Source organism: Rissa tridactyla, chromosome 1, assembly GCF_028500815.1.
Source record: "Rissa tridactyla isolate bRisTri1 chromosome 1, bRisTri1.patW.cur.20221130, whole genome shotgun sequence".
NCBI classification, from domain to species: domain Eukaryota; kingdom Metazoa; phylum Chordata; class Aves; order Charadriiformes; family Laridae; genus Rissa; species Rissa tridactyla.
This window is the reverse complement of record NC_071466.1, coordinates 45,703,663-45,719,165: the sequence shown is the minus strand read 5'-3', so window position 1 is coordinate 45,719,165 and position 15,503 is coordinate 45,703,663. Positions and strand designations below refer to the sequence as shown.

General features: G+C 33.6%; 1 protein-coding gene across 2 annotated transcripts in view; it reads left to right on the top strand.

The window, feature by feature from the left end:
• Positions 1-15,503, top strand: part of KLHL1 (kelch like family member 1) — a 236,761-nt gene that overhangs the window by 87,365 nt on the left and 133,893 nt on the right. For both annotated transcript variants that reach the window (XM_054215759.1, XM_054215750.1), the window contains one exon: positions 5,487-5,683. In XM_054215759.1, the coding sequence (XP_054071734.1) occupies positions 5,487-5,683 (197 nt within the window). The remainder of the gene's footprint in view (positions 1-5,486; positions 5,684-15,503) is intronic.

Here is a 15,503-nt window from a genome sequence, read left to right as displayed (position 1 = left end):
TAATCGTAGTCAAAAGTTACATATCTGAATCAAGTGAATGTTTTCCTGATTTGAACTTTAAATGTGGGGGTTTTTTTGAGATTATTTCATAGAAATGTAAAAGTAAGTACTTTAAAAAAATCATTTTAAGTCCCCTGGGTGAAGAGGAGTTAAAATAAGTTGTCCTTTTCAAGAGATGAATTTTATCCACAGGGATTAAGAAGAGATGTTGTATGAACAGAAAATAGATCTGTTCCAGTCAGATGACTTGGTTTACTTCAGAGTTGAGGACAGGACAGGAAAAATTTGTTTGGAAAATTATTCAGGATAAATTTCTGTTAGGAAAATTTGTTCAGGACAGGAAAAATTTTCTGTAAGGCGTTTTTTTTTTCCACTGGGGAAAAAATAATTTTCCTAGTTAAGTCATATGTTTAACTTGTCTTTTATTTTTGGTGGTTGATACCAAAATGGCTGCCAAAATCTCAGGTCATTCATCAGCACCCTCAAGTAACTACATCTTTGGGTCATACATAATTTTGGGGTTAGTTTGTATTTGGTTTAGGTTTTGGCTGCTAGTATGTAAGATGAATAGTCTGATAACAGGGAATGGGCAGATCCTAAGTTTTTTCCCCAATTTAAATAGCACTGTTTGTGTAGGAAGCTACTACCTTTTGGGGTAGTATTTATTTGTTTATTTTAATATCTACAGAAAAAAAATGAGCTGCCTTTCTGAATTTTCACTGATGCTAAATGCCAAACTGTAAGGAAATAAAAGCAATCAGCCATAGAATGCCTCTCTTCCTCACTTGCACCTGATGACCATGGTCTGCAGCAAATAATTAATAGACAATAAAGAAGATTTTGATCAGGAGAAACCTCTGAAGAGTGAATATACCATCTGACATGTTTTCTTCTCTGAAAACAACTTCACCTTTGTGAAAAGTGTGGGAGATGATACAACGTAGAATTTATCTTTTAAGGCATGGGTCAAAATCAAAACCTTAACGTTCACTTCAGAAATCAGCTGGAGACTAAAAGGTGTTCTGCTACACGGAAAATACTTTCATTGCTTTCTTCATTGGATGCTATTCATGGATGGACATAAGAGGTGATGACTACACATTATGTCGTTACTGTGAGTTGACAGTAACGGAGAGAATGATCATCAGAATTGGACCTAAAGAGTGTTTAAAGCGTGTAAAGCATTTCCACACACTTCATCACCTGATACTTGATGATTCTGATGATTCCAGTACCGTATGTTTGGGAGCAGATGAACTGAGTTCATATCAGCAAATACAAATATCAACAGTGTCTCAGTAAGTCAAATGAAGGTGTTCCTTCTATAGTTAAAAGCAAGAAACAGCCACTCTTAGGGAGTGATTCATCTCATTCTAAAGTAGATGACTAAAATGGGGCAGATGAAAACTGCTCTAACACCTCATATTTCTCTCCATTGACTGTAAAAGGAGATATCAGATGATTAGCCCAGATGGCTACCTGGCGGATACCTAAGTTTTGGTAAGATTACTGATAAACTAAGCCAAAAAAATCTGTTGCTGTGGTATAAAGCATAACACCTTTCTTTTAAGCTTCTTCTAGTCTTCAGTGGAATTTGATGCTCTTTCAAAAGAGCAATTTCTTCTTGTAATTTCTTCTTGCTATTCATCTACTATACAAATCTGAATAAATATTGTCTTGATACCATTTACTGCCTTTATTTTAAAAAATGGAGACTTGATAGAGAAGCTACATTCCTACAACCAATTAGCCTATGAAAAATAATTCCATTCAGAAACTCTTCAAAACTGCTGCACAACTGATCAAGACACATGAAATAGAAAGGTTAGAAAGATAAATACCTGATTAAAAGGAATTAGTTCTAGCCTGTGTTTCTAATTTCTTGACACTTCCTATAACTTTACTGGTGCACCCTTACAGCTCTCTTAAGAATGTAGAAGAGTCTTGCTATGAATAGATAAATGCGTAACTACAAGAGAGAAAATATTTACTGTGCACATGAGGTAAAATGATATTACCATGTGTTATGGATCTGGGTTAAAACTTGTTGCTTATGCACAGAGCAAGTGAGCAGTACCTACTGAGTGGTCCCACCATATTTGTATTGACACCTTTTGGTCAATAGCTGTGGGAGGCTGATTCCTGTGACACACACTAACCTAATTAACATCATGCAAAGATGCAGCGATTCCCTATACACAAAATTGGTTGTAACAGTGTAACCTAATGAGTAGAAGTAAAATAAAAGCAAAAGATAAGATAAAAAAAAAAAATAATCCCAAAAGTGTCCCTTAACTTGAAAATAGATTTAGCAAAAGAATAAAGATATCTGGGATTTATTTATATTATCTCTGCTTCACATTTTGTAATGAGGCAATAAAATCTATGTGTTCATTATAAAGATGCATCCTAAGGACAGGCATTTTAATTTCTGCATAAGCAAAGCACATAAAATTTGTCACACATAGAATTATAATTTAGAATAACAATTAGAATCCATTAAAGTTCTTTTGATTGTTTTTTCTCATATATTTTTTTCATCCTAATTCATGTAACACAGAATGAGATTTTAAGCTTTAGTTAATTTGTTTTGCTCAGACTGAAGTACTTGTGCAAGCTCCTTATTGCATAAAAATGTGAGGGGGAGGTGAATTGAAGAAGCAGTAATATTAATGCCCTCTTGAATATCCTATTAAACGTTTTAAAATGGATGCTTGGATTTTCTAATTGTCAGTATGAAACTGTCTGAAGAGTTGACATTGTATATACTGAGCCTCTTAACAGTTTTTTTTTCAAACTCTGTCTATGATAAACACTTGATGTCTCAGAGGAATTTGCATAAAACTGTCATAGCACCCTTCTGAAAAAATGAATATAGCCCTTGTGACTAAATTTTTGAAGGGGTCTTGATGTTTAAAAATGAAGTTACGTAAGACTTGGAAACCTTTTAGATGGATTAGATACTTACATCCCATTGAAACTAATGCTTTGTAAAAACAGGATCCTGGAGAGTCCTATCTTACTTCTTATTGTAATGTTGCATTAAAAAAAAAACCCACAAAAAACTAAAAAGGCAAGATAAGACAGTACTGAAAGAAAGATGCACAATAAACTCCTCTTTAACTCAGGCTGAATGTAGTTTTTGATTTCTCATTTTAGGTATATTGAGTAATAAATTGGTGTTTCTGAATTTAGTTAAAAATAAGTCAGGCTGTAATATATTCATATCTCCAGATATTCCAGAAGCCATTGTATGCTTACTCCCTTGATTAATATGTACGCCAGAAACTGGTACGCATTCTTCCATAAAAATATGAAGGATCTCCTTCTAAATGGTCACGGTGATTACATAAAGAAATATATGATTTATGAAACAGATAATAATTTTTATTGACTTAAACTTACTTTAATCCTACTAGTTCCCAACTAGCACCCTACTAGTACTAGTTTTCCTTCAAGTTAACAGAAAATATCTTCAATTTGGAAATAGATTGATGTGGCTTCAACTGTTTCCTTTGGGTTCTTCTCCTAAGGCCACATTTAGTGCTAAAAAGCCAAACTGGGACACTTTTCTTTGTAAAGGGTGATGATTCTTTCAGTCCTTATGTCATTCTGCAAATGTTATCTGGATCAGCTTTGTAGGGCCAGAGACCACTTTGGGCTCATAAAATAGCATACAAGCATATAAATAGCATATAAGAAAGGAGTTTAAAAAATCTGTTTTTCTACTTTTGTTTCCACCAGCACGTTTCTCGGTCCACCTACTTTTCACAGCTGTTCTGCACATTTTTATTTTAATTCCTTCTGGTACTGGGATGATCAGTTTTAAGCTGAAAACAAGTATCTTTTGATATCTTCCACATGACACAGTGGAACTATATTTTAGATAACGAATAGTGTGTTGAGCCAGTCGTTACCTGCAAGCATGGAGCAAATATGCGAGAGTCATTGATAAATATATGGGTCAGCCAAGAATCAGCTGCTGAGTGTGCCTTCTGACCACATTGCATAAACGCATGCTGGACAGAAATGATGAGAAAAAGTCAGATAACATAAAGATAAACTCATGTGACATTAATAGAAGCTTAAAAATAAGCAGAGGAAAACCACTGAAATTACGCTATGTACTTGATCTGATGCTCTGACCTTTTCAAAAGGATGTGTTATAACTAAATCTAGTAAACTATAACTTCTCAGTTTCCATCTTATATTAAAAGCTCCGGATATAGTGAAAGAAGGAGAAAAGGTCAGATCTTCAGGGTTATGGTTATTGTATTTTGGGTTTGGTATTGCAATATAAAGCAGCTTTTCTTTTCAATTTTATTCTGTTGTGAAAGCTGAGGATTTCAGAACTCCTCAGTGCCATGTGATAGAACTATTAAGATTTGTAGATTTCTCTTTATGTGACAACAAATACAAAAAATCGTGTGGGGAAAAGAGTGAGTTTATCTAACTGTTGAACTATATTACTTTGAACAGAAAGATCAATATACACTTAATCCTCTTATAGTTTGAAATGAAGTGTTAGTTTCTTGCCGTTTATACTACTTTTGGACATTTTAATTTCCTGTTTTTTCCAGTTCTCCAAGACATCCTTGTGATCTCTAATTTATAGTTCCATAAGTTAACTATGTAACAGATTTCTAAGAGATACTAGTGTAAAAAAATTAATTTAAAAATGATGGTTGGGTAGGTGCATGATGACAAGAATGACACTTATTCCTCACTAAAATAAATTATTTTTTAAGTTTATTTTATTCTATTTTACCTTTTATTTATTAAAAAGTGTATCAGTCTGCAAGATAAAGATAATGACTTGTGAAATTGCAAAATTAAGTGCAGTATAAGTATTAATTAGTGGAAGATAAATATTATGCATCTATATATGTTCTTTTAGCTAATATAAAGTCTTTTAAAAGACCTATATGCTGAGGCCTGCCATCATTAATCCCAAAGTCACATTACAAATAACCAACATGAAGTTCCAATATTTTACACCCTATTTTGAAGATATTTTTATGGTTTTAGTCATACTGTGTTAGGCATTTATTTCATTCTTTGCAGGGAGGTAAATGGCTGTGAGTTTTGCTCTGTACCGCTGAAGCTAATGTAAGTTTTATCAACAATTTCAATGCACACACACAAAAAAAGTAAAAATCACAGCTCAGCTGCTATCCAGATACTTACTCAGCTTTTAGTCTCATTATAGAAACAAAACCAGTATTCCTAAGTCTTCTCTTCCTTTCCACACTTCACAGTCTCTCTTTGTATCCCTATGTAGTTGAATTAATAGTAGTTTAAAAAGAAATGTTTCTAATACTGTCATGTTCAGGTCACTGTCCAGTCAGAGAGACTAATCCTCCTTCTCTTCACTTTTTCTGTAAAGTTATTTATATAGAGCTAGAATTATTTATAAAAAATCTTTTGATACTGCATGTTTTGTAAATACCAAGTAAATAAGTTTGTGTTATCAATCCTTTTTTTAGGCTGCCTGGAATTGAAAGAAGACACCATTGAAAATCTTCTAGCAGCTGCCTGCCTCCTCCAGCTCCCACAAGTCGTAGAGGTTTGCTGCCATTTTCTAATGAAGCTTTTGCACCCATCCAACTGTTTGGGAATACGAGCATTTGCAGATGCGCAAGGATGCACAGAGCTTATGAAGGTGGCTCACAACTACACCATGGTAAGGCAGTTTTACAACATCTTAATTATGATCTTGTGAATCATCTATATTTTCTATAAGTAAAAATATCTTGTTAGTTTTTGGCTTGAAATCATTCTGTATTTGTATGGAACTTTATTTCGTAAGTTGCCCTTTTGAAACCGTAGGAGTGGTAATTCCTCTTAACTTCAGTGAAATTAGGAGCATTGGCCTGCTATGATGAAAGCACTGTCTGCTGAATTAGAACAGTATATGCCTTAATTAGATGCATGTTCACATACAGGTGATAATAGTAAAAAGTATCTTTTAGTCCTTAGATTGCTTTTTAATCACTGTTCCTTTTTGTTTAGCTTTAGGGAAGCTTTGTAATTGTCATTGTTCTGCATGGGAACAATATCAAGGGAAGTTTTAGTTTTGTGGTTTTGTTTTGGTTTGGTTTTTTTGGTCAAGAATTATCCCTCCTTTTATTCATTGATGAAGTAGATTAAGTTCAGAAGTTGAAGACATAAAGAATTTTATCTGTTTAATTTTTTCCAGTTACATCTTACAGAACAGGTATGGCATTAATATTAAAAATCAGAATCAGTGAAGCAAAAATATGCTACTTATTCAGAAACTAAATCATATTGGTAGCCATTTGATTCTTCTTAGTTTGAGAAAATTAAACACATCTGGCTCATTAAATTAAACTTGCATAAAGAGTAGATTACATATAATTTCTGAGAAATAATGGTCCCTTAAGATCCATACTGAAATTATTGCTGAAGTAATAGACCATGTTTCAATGAATCTGCTTTGCTTGTCCATCAGTTATGTCCTTTATTTATTTATGCTTTTCTGAAACTAATACCATTTTGTAATTCACAGGGTTGACTGTATTTTTCTTACCACTATAGCTCAGCTAGTTATAACCATTTTACACTTATGGAGCTATTTCTGTGGCTGGTTTTAATTTTCTCTGCATTTAGACATCTAAACTGTAGTTTTCCAGGTCCAAACTAGTCAGTTTAACCTTCATTTGTTAGTGGAGAGAAATAAGCTGTCAGAGCAGAAATCATCTGCTGAGATTGAATTAGAATTAAACACGTATGGGTTGAAAAAAATCAACCTTTTATAGATGTATTTTTTAGATTTATGTATTACTTTGATATTTTCACTTTTTTGAGTGAAAAACAATATCGTGAACAATGAAAAAAAACTAATAAAGGAAAACCTTGATTTTAAAAAAAATCTCATGATTCTTTAAAACAATGTATTGAAATAGTTTTTGAGGTGAATGAAATTACTCATTATAGTACATTTGAAGACTTGTGACTGATACATGTCTGATGTATCACAAAGTGCACAAAGATCTGTGCCTATTTCTAAGATTTAATTAAGTATATTATATGACCTATTTTTGTTTTTAATGCTGAGGTCTAAAATCTGAATTATGTGTAACGGGCAAATCACCAACAAAAGATGGTAGATCAAAAAGGAAGTCAATTATAATTAATAAGCAAGCTCTTGATGTAACTACATGTACAAGCATGCATGATAGTCACACTCTCTCTTTGCAAGACAGACAAATAATCACATCTATTATGTTTGCAATTACAATTTTTCCGTATGTGGTTAAACTTCCAGCCCAGTGAAAACACAATCCTAAAAGTTAAGCTTCATAATGCATGATATTTTAATAGGTATTGTGTTATTGCATTTAGATGTGAGGCATCTCACATATATTTGATTTACTGTTTTGTGTTAAAAGGTGTGGATGACCAGCTGTGAGTGGGGGAGGGGTGCCTATAACCTGTCTTTACTACAACACTCTCTATCAGAGAGAATCTACATAAGGGAAAAGTGATTATTTCTTCTACATGCATGCATAACCAGGAAAAACTTCTTCAGTGCAGGGAAGATACCCTGGAGGGTGGGATAGAGGAACAGCAAACAGAAACTTGTAATGTGAAGAAAGGGTAGGAAAGTGATGAGCAGAGCAAAGAGTAGATGCATAGTCTCTGAGGCAATGGAAAACACTACTTTTTCCTTCATAGTCCAGGGAATTAGTATGAACTGTGATGAGAGCAACCATAAAGTAAGGCAAGGGGGTTTGTTGATGAACTCCTCCTGTCTTATGCAGAGGACTTGAGGTGAAGCCTTCTTTAAAAAAAGGATGGGGAAATCCTTGTTTTTAAAAATTCCTCATGCTTTCAAGAGAACTTCAAGGCCCTTTCTTTAAAACTTTTCAGCGTGCTTTCTTTAAGACCTGCAAGTGATGTATCTCAAATTCTGGCTCTGTGAATCCTCTTCCAAGGTGTCGTTAGAAAAGTTCATTTGTTGTGAATAGGAAACAATAGTATTCCCATAAATCTGGCATATTTTGTGGTCGTTTGCTTGTAAAAATTTATCATGCTTTGAAAGCTATAGAAAATAAGTAACTTAGGAAGTTTCTGATATGAATGCCGAATAAAGGATTAGCGAATGCAGCTTTCAAAGTTTGTGTGTTTCCGGTGTCTAAAGAAAAATAACTTTTCTCCATGAAAATGTGAAACCTAAAGCAGCTGAACTGAATTTTCCGTGGCTAATTGTCTTAAATATTTACTTAAATTATTTATCGTATAAATAGTTGAATTGTTAGAAAATTAATCTCTCTGATATATGAAAAGCACTTATTGGGAGAAAGCTTGTGGGGGAGGGGGAAGCTTTGACAGCATTTGAGAACTCTAATGGATTTTGAAGAGTGAAATAATATGTTTTCCTTCTCCACTTTTTCAAATCTTTAGAAATAACCGAGTTTCTTCCTGGATATTTAGCGCTATAGTGCCAGAGTATTTTAATAATATATCAGTTCAGTGAATAGAGAATTATAGCTGACTATCTGAACAAAAAGTTCTATAATGCTAATCATGATTGATAACATTTTTTAACAGACTACAAATAACAAAGCTAAATGCTAAATGGAGTAGATACACATGTCCCCAAAGTAAGGAAAAAGTGAGGGTAATGACTGAAATTATACGCCTTTCATCTTGTTCTTTGCATCTGCAAAAATATCTACTCTACATTAAGCACAATAAATTATTTTTGACCCCATTGTATATCTCTTAAATACTGTAGCCAAGAATTATCAAAACCAAAAATAATAATTTTTATTCTACTAACCATAATGCTACGGAGGAATACAGCTAGGCCTGATCAGAAATAATAGTGCTGCACCATAAAGTTTTTTGAGATAAGAAACCTAAAAAAACCCAGTAATTCTACACTGGTTGTGGGAATAGGGAACAAGACAAAGTTTTTCAAATAAACTTGCAAAAAAAGATTGATAGACATGGCATATACTATAGAATGTGTAATAATTTTGAGATATGACAGAATTTTGAGATATGATGTAATTTTGCTTGTTTTGCATCTAAGCAAAAAATTGCATAGATTAAATTAAATATTAATTGATTCCTAAGAAAAACCAAACAAAAAACCAAAATTAGTCTTGTTTTTTTTGTATATGGCACAAAATTAGTCTTGTTTTTTTGTATATGCCAATCAATAAGTATTCTGTGTAGCCCTTAGTTGAGGTACTCAGTATTCATTTAAACTGCTGGAACCTTAGGATAACTCCCTGACTACACTGAACCTGGCAAATGTTTTACAGCTTTCCTCCATCAAGTAGTTTTAATTAGAAAGTCATTCAGTTGTCTTCACTATCACATTTCAATGAAAATCAATATATTTTCATGAAAATGGTTCACTTCATTGCATCTCCATAAATGTTTTAATCTTCTTTGTTTCAAAAGCAGTTTTCTTGTGTAGTGTCAGACTCGGTATTTTACAAGTTCTAAATTGCACTGTTTTTCATTTAAAATAATAAAAATTATATATATATATATATAAATCAGCTTGCTTTGATCTTTCACATAATGTGTTATGAAGACAAGACATTTGAACTTGGAAATGTCTTTATATTGAGGAAGAAATAACTGATAAAGAGCAGACCAGTGAATTTAAGAATCCTGTTGACTTAAGGAGATATGTCGTTTCCAACACATGTTTTCTGTCACGTTAGATAACTTCAGTTTCCCTTAACCATGAAGTCTGTGGAAGCCATGAATACAAATTTTTATTAGCATAGTTGAAACAGGTATGTCCAGACTTAATTCAAATGTGACAAACGTTTTTCAAAATGCAGAGTCATTGCTGAGCATGGAGAAAGCTCCTAATGGAAGTAAAATTCATTAACTGTACAATTATATATCCCTTTCCGTGACAGAGGTATAATATCCCTGGTATTTATCAAGAAATTTAGTCTTCAGTGTCAAATACCAAATTGTTCTTTCAAAATATAAAATCTAAGCGAGGAAAAGAAAATGTGTGGAGGGAAGAGGGAAGGCAGTGAAGAAACAAAGATAAGAAAACAGTGAAGGAAAACCGGAGAACATTTGAAAAATCTTTAGAAAATACACTTGCCAAATAGGAATTTGTGAGGTTGATGGGGGAAGAGAGGAAGGTAGACTTCATAAAAAGTTAGTGAACAATGAAAGTTGTGATTTTCTATGTTTGCATTCCCTGTACTTCTTATAAAGGCAACTTGCATAGCAACATTTTAAATTGAAGCATTAGAAGCAAGAAGTTAAAAATAAGATAAAAATTGCAAAGTCTCATTGGTTTCTTTTTTAGGTATATCAGATTTAATGTGGGTTGTTTTATTTCTGAGGTATGAAATTTCCCTGCCTCTGTTTATAGTGTGGGGCTTTTTTGTCTTTGTTTGGTTTGGGGTTTTGTGGTTTGTTTTTTTTTTCTGTTTTTTTGTTTTTAATGAATCTGCTAATTTAAATGGCAGCACAAATATCCTTGTCTCTCTTGATTTAAGACTTCTATACTTCTTAATTACCATCTGGGTTCTTACTAGCTTGTCAATTTTTGTAAATTTTCAATCTGAAAAGCCATATGCCTGAAAACTTTAAATTCCTAATTCATTTTCAGTTATATGATGATACAGTGAAATTCATATGTGATGTCTTTTTAAAAAAACAAAAGCATCAGAATGGAAAATATCAATAAGCCAAAGCAAATGTATTCTTCTAACATGCATATTCAATGACAGTTCTTTATTCTTGTAGTTATCATGGAAGCTAACCTCTGTAGTCAGCATTTTATCAGCTTGTCATACTTGTCAGAAATTAGAGTCATAGTGTATGGTCTTATCTGTCTCTTCATAAAACAGAATAAAGTCTAATTCAAAATTGTGATGGCAACCCTGTTGGGATGCAATTCTTTTTAGAATATATGACTTTTTATGATATACTTTATTTTTAACCATTATATGTTTATTGCTGAAAGTTTGTAATAGACCATGCTAGTTTAATGAACTCTCTGGCCTTGATGTACCATTAGCCTTTCTCATAACAACTACTTTTCTACATTAGTAAATATTGAGAGAGGAAAAGTATGTCATACGTTTCCTTAAAAAGCTAATTGCAGTTTGGTTTTAAAGTATAGGAACTTTTTAAAAAAATTATTCATACTTGGTGAAGATTTTGAATACAACTGTAGTTTACTTTCTCTCTCCCAGTGAAGAACATGGTTCTGCCTGTGTTATAACATATAGATAATGCTTAGAAATTTAGAGTGACATTCCAAGTAATGTTACCAGTTTCTTCATCTCAATATTGTGCCATTAGACTATAGCCTGATTGTTTCAAGTGGAAAATTTAAACGCCTCATAGATACAACTATTCAATCTGTCAGTGCTTTACCTCTCTGGAAACTTCTCTTAAAGCTCAGTGATCATTTTGCATCTTGAAACTGCAGTTTGACTATTGAGATGATAGAGCTTTTCCCGCATTTTTATTTCACCATATCCCAGAAAGAATTGCTAAACGTAAACTTGGAAAATCTTCAGCTTACTTTGACACACTGAGTAGGAGGATGGCCATAAGTAAATTTTCCATGACCAGAAGAACCTATATGAGTAAAGTGATTGATGTGTCTGTAACCCAGTCAAAATGTTAGCAGTATAAAGGACTCTTAACATATGTTACAATTCCAAGCCTGGGAGATGCAGAATGTTTGCAGGTGCCTTTGAATGAACTGGTAGAAGGTGTTTACTCTCTCATAGATGCAGTTCTGTGCTTCAGACTGCAAGGGTCATTAGTCCCAGCACTGCAAAACATTATTCAAACTTAATTATAAGCCCGTAAGTACTCTCAGTGACATGTACTGACTCTATATAGACCCTTTAACTTACTGAGAATTCTGATTATTCTGCAGATGGAGCAACCATTTCATTTATGTAAATTGTGTGCCTTATGCAAATTTTTTAATGATCTTTTATGGTGAAGAGCTTCAGTGACCATGTTATTAGTTATGTTTATTCTCTAAGCCACAGAATTTCATGGTTAAAACTTGGTGGAGTGGAGTGGAGTAAGGAGTGATACATAAAACCTTTCCTATCCAGTTCCATTTACAACAGCTCAACCTGTAGCATATTGAAATGTTTTAAAAATACTCCATATGAAATTTAGAAAAATATGATTGAGATATTGATAGATGGTGATGACAGTCATTAATGAGTTTTGGTTGTACGTTGAGACATCAAAGTTTTATTTCAGTGTTAATATGGCTTTAACTAAGGTCAGATAATGAGTGAGGCAAGCAAACTCTCTAGTACTGTAATTTAACAGTTCTTTATCATATGCTGTTTAAAATGATTTATAAAGAGAGCCATCAGTTGGCTTTCTGCTATTTAAAATAGCTGACCAGATACTGGACAATAGATACTTACCAGATAACAGCTTTGTTAACTCCATATCATACTTTGTTTTGGCCACTTTGGCCTCCTTATCACCACACTGGGGACATATGGATAAATAGCCAATAAGATGGGTGGAAAGCTGACTGGACAAACAGGCTCAAGGAGTTGTGATGCGTAATGAAAAGTCCAGCTGGTGATCAGTAAGTTGTGATATTCCTTGGGGATCACTTCTGGGTCCAATACTGTTTAACAACTTTACTACTGATATAGATGACAGGATGTAGTTCTTTCACATCAAGTTTGCAGATATCACCAAACTGGCAGGGGGAGATGATCAATATGTTTAAGGACAGGGCTGCTATTTAGAGGGTAGGCTAGACATGGGCATGGGTTTTCAGGAAGTCACAAAGTTCAACAAAGGGAAATGCAAGGTTCTGCAATCTGGGGACAAATAACCCCATGCACCTGTACAGGCTGGGGAGCAAATAACTAGGAAGCAGCTTTGCAGAAAAGGACCTGGGGATTCTGATGGACACCAAGTTGAACATAAGCCAGCAATGTACCCTGGCAGAAGAGAAAGCCAACAACATCCTGGGACATAATAGTGAGAGTAAGCAAGTGTAAGAAGGTGATGCTTCCCTGTTTGGTACCCATGGGACCACATATGAAGTGCTGTGTCTGCTTTTGGGATTGTCAGTACAAAAAAGACATGGATATACTGGACTGAGTCCAGCGGAGGTCAGCAAGGTGGCTGAATGCTGGAGTACACGGCATATGAGGAAAGTCTGGAGGAGCTGGACCTTTTGATTTTAGGTAAGAAAGGGCTAAGGGAGACCTTACTGCTCTCTGCATCTAACTGATTGGAAGATACAGAGAAGATGGTGCCAGACTGTTGTTGGGGGTGGAGAGTGATAGACAACAGACAAATTGGAACATAGGAAATCCCGACTGGATATCGGGATTTTTTCTTTTTCCTTTTTCCTTTTTCCTTCTTTCTTTTTTCTTTTTCCTTCTTTCTTTTTTCTTTTTCCTTTTTTCTTTTTTCTTTTTTCTTTTAAAAACCATGGGGGTAGTCAAATACTAGAAAAGCATCAACCAGTAGAGTTTTTGACATATGTCCTTGGAAGTATTCGAGACTTGACTGAAAATGTTGCTGAATAACCTGAACTAGTTAGACATGTGCTGAGCAGGGAGTTTGACTAGATGACCTCCGGAGGTCACTTTAAACAAAAATCATTCTATGAGGCTATTAAATGTATCTCTTGTACATTTTCAGTGGTCTTAAATATGAGCTGTGTATCCAGGGACAATATGAAGAAAAGTTCAGATATTTTATATTTTATTAACTTTATTTTTTAAGCAATGTGCAACAGATGGGATTGCCAGAGCTAACATTTAATTGACTTTTATTAGCAACAGGCTATTGGTAACATGTTAGCAACAAGTTAGTAGTAACACACTGAAATGTTAAAGCATTCTGCAATTTTTCTGCTTCTTATGCTCCGTCAGGCATACATTTCCAAAATATATTATTGTACAAAATGTCCTACTTGCGCTGTGAATAGCAAATATAAATCTGCAAGAAGATCTGTGAAGGCTGTGTTCAGATTTTTTGGCATCCTCCAGTTAATGGATGATCTATAAAATGTTTTTTCTTAGGATAGATAGTGTTCATAGAAAACAAGAGCGACTCCAGACAACAACAGAACTTTTTTTCATTTGTTTTATTTTGTGTTTTATTGTTGCTTCTTCAAGAGCCCTATTTAAACGTTTGTCCAGCCACCAGAGGATATTTGTGGTAGATTACAGTACTCAAGTGACTATGGAAGAGACTACGTCACACACTGGAAAGTGACATTGTTACTCATATTGCTGCACACTTATTTGTCTAAAAATGCAAAATATAATGTTTTTAACACTTGGAGAAAAAAAAAAGTAATAGCTTTGAGGAAAGTACTTTAAGAAAAAACCAGGACACTTAAAATATGACATTTCCATCCCTAGCAGTATTTATTTGGTTTTTAACTTGGAACAATTTATTGCTTACTCAACTGGAAATGTTGCATCTACTGGAGTGTAATGAGAACATTGGTTTTAATGCACATTGCATACACTTTTAAAAGGGAATTGGTGTTCTAAAAACTGTTTACATTTTTGAGATTTTTGATTCAAGTTTAATGTAAATTAAGTATGTGCAAGAAATTATCTTGGGACATGCTGGGGAAAAAAAATCAGTGTAATTTAATTGGAAAATAAAATGACTCCATCCTCATATACCTTTGAGTAAAATGGACATACTAATGCATTAAATGTATTTTTCAAGGGGATAGAGGATTGGAACCAAACTATAGAAAACTTTAATTGTTCTGGTTTATGCTTTTTACCTTGTGGATTCTAATCACAGATTTGGAATATTCAGTATTAAAAAGATCATGTACTGTAAAAAGTTACACATATTCTTTAAAAATTACATAGTTGTACACATATACAACTCACTATTTATTCCTGCTCCACTGACAACAGAAATCAGAAGATGCTGTGTCAAAACCTTTCAGAAATGTCACTGATCATTGAGAGTCTGTGACTCTTTCTAAATTAGTAATTCTCGTTCTTCTCTTACACATGGCAAGGTGTCCATAGAAAAAAAAATGTTATGCATCTTGTACATTTTGGCATATGGGCATGGAAAAGTATGGCTTCCTATAATCAAATTGCATATATATTTTCCTTTCAAAGGAATTAATTTTAAATACAATAGATAGAAGTATAAAGTTTAATTATGTCTCTACTTCTTAGGTCTACACAGGATGATAATTAATAAAGGGGATCCCTTCACTTTTCTAGTTAAATTCTGACCGTTAAAGTTGTTATTTTGACACTCCAATTGTTTGGATTTTTTAAAGCTACTTTCTATCTCTAACATCCTTTGGACTAGTAAAATAAAATTGAAAGTATTCTAAAGAAACCAGAATAATTGAAATAAATAATGAAAACAGGGATGCAGAGATGAAAAAGAAAAACATTTTGGAACTCACTTATGCCTTACCTAGAAGTATATTTTTTGAGGTTTAGAATTTTCTCCATTTTCCCACTTTAAAGCCATATTAG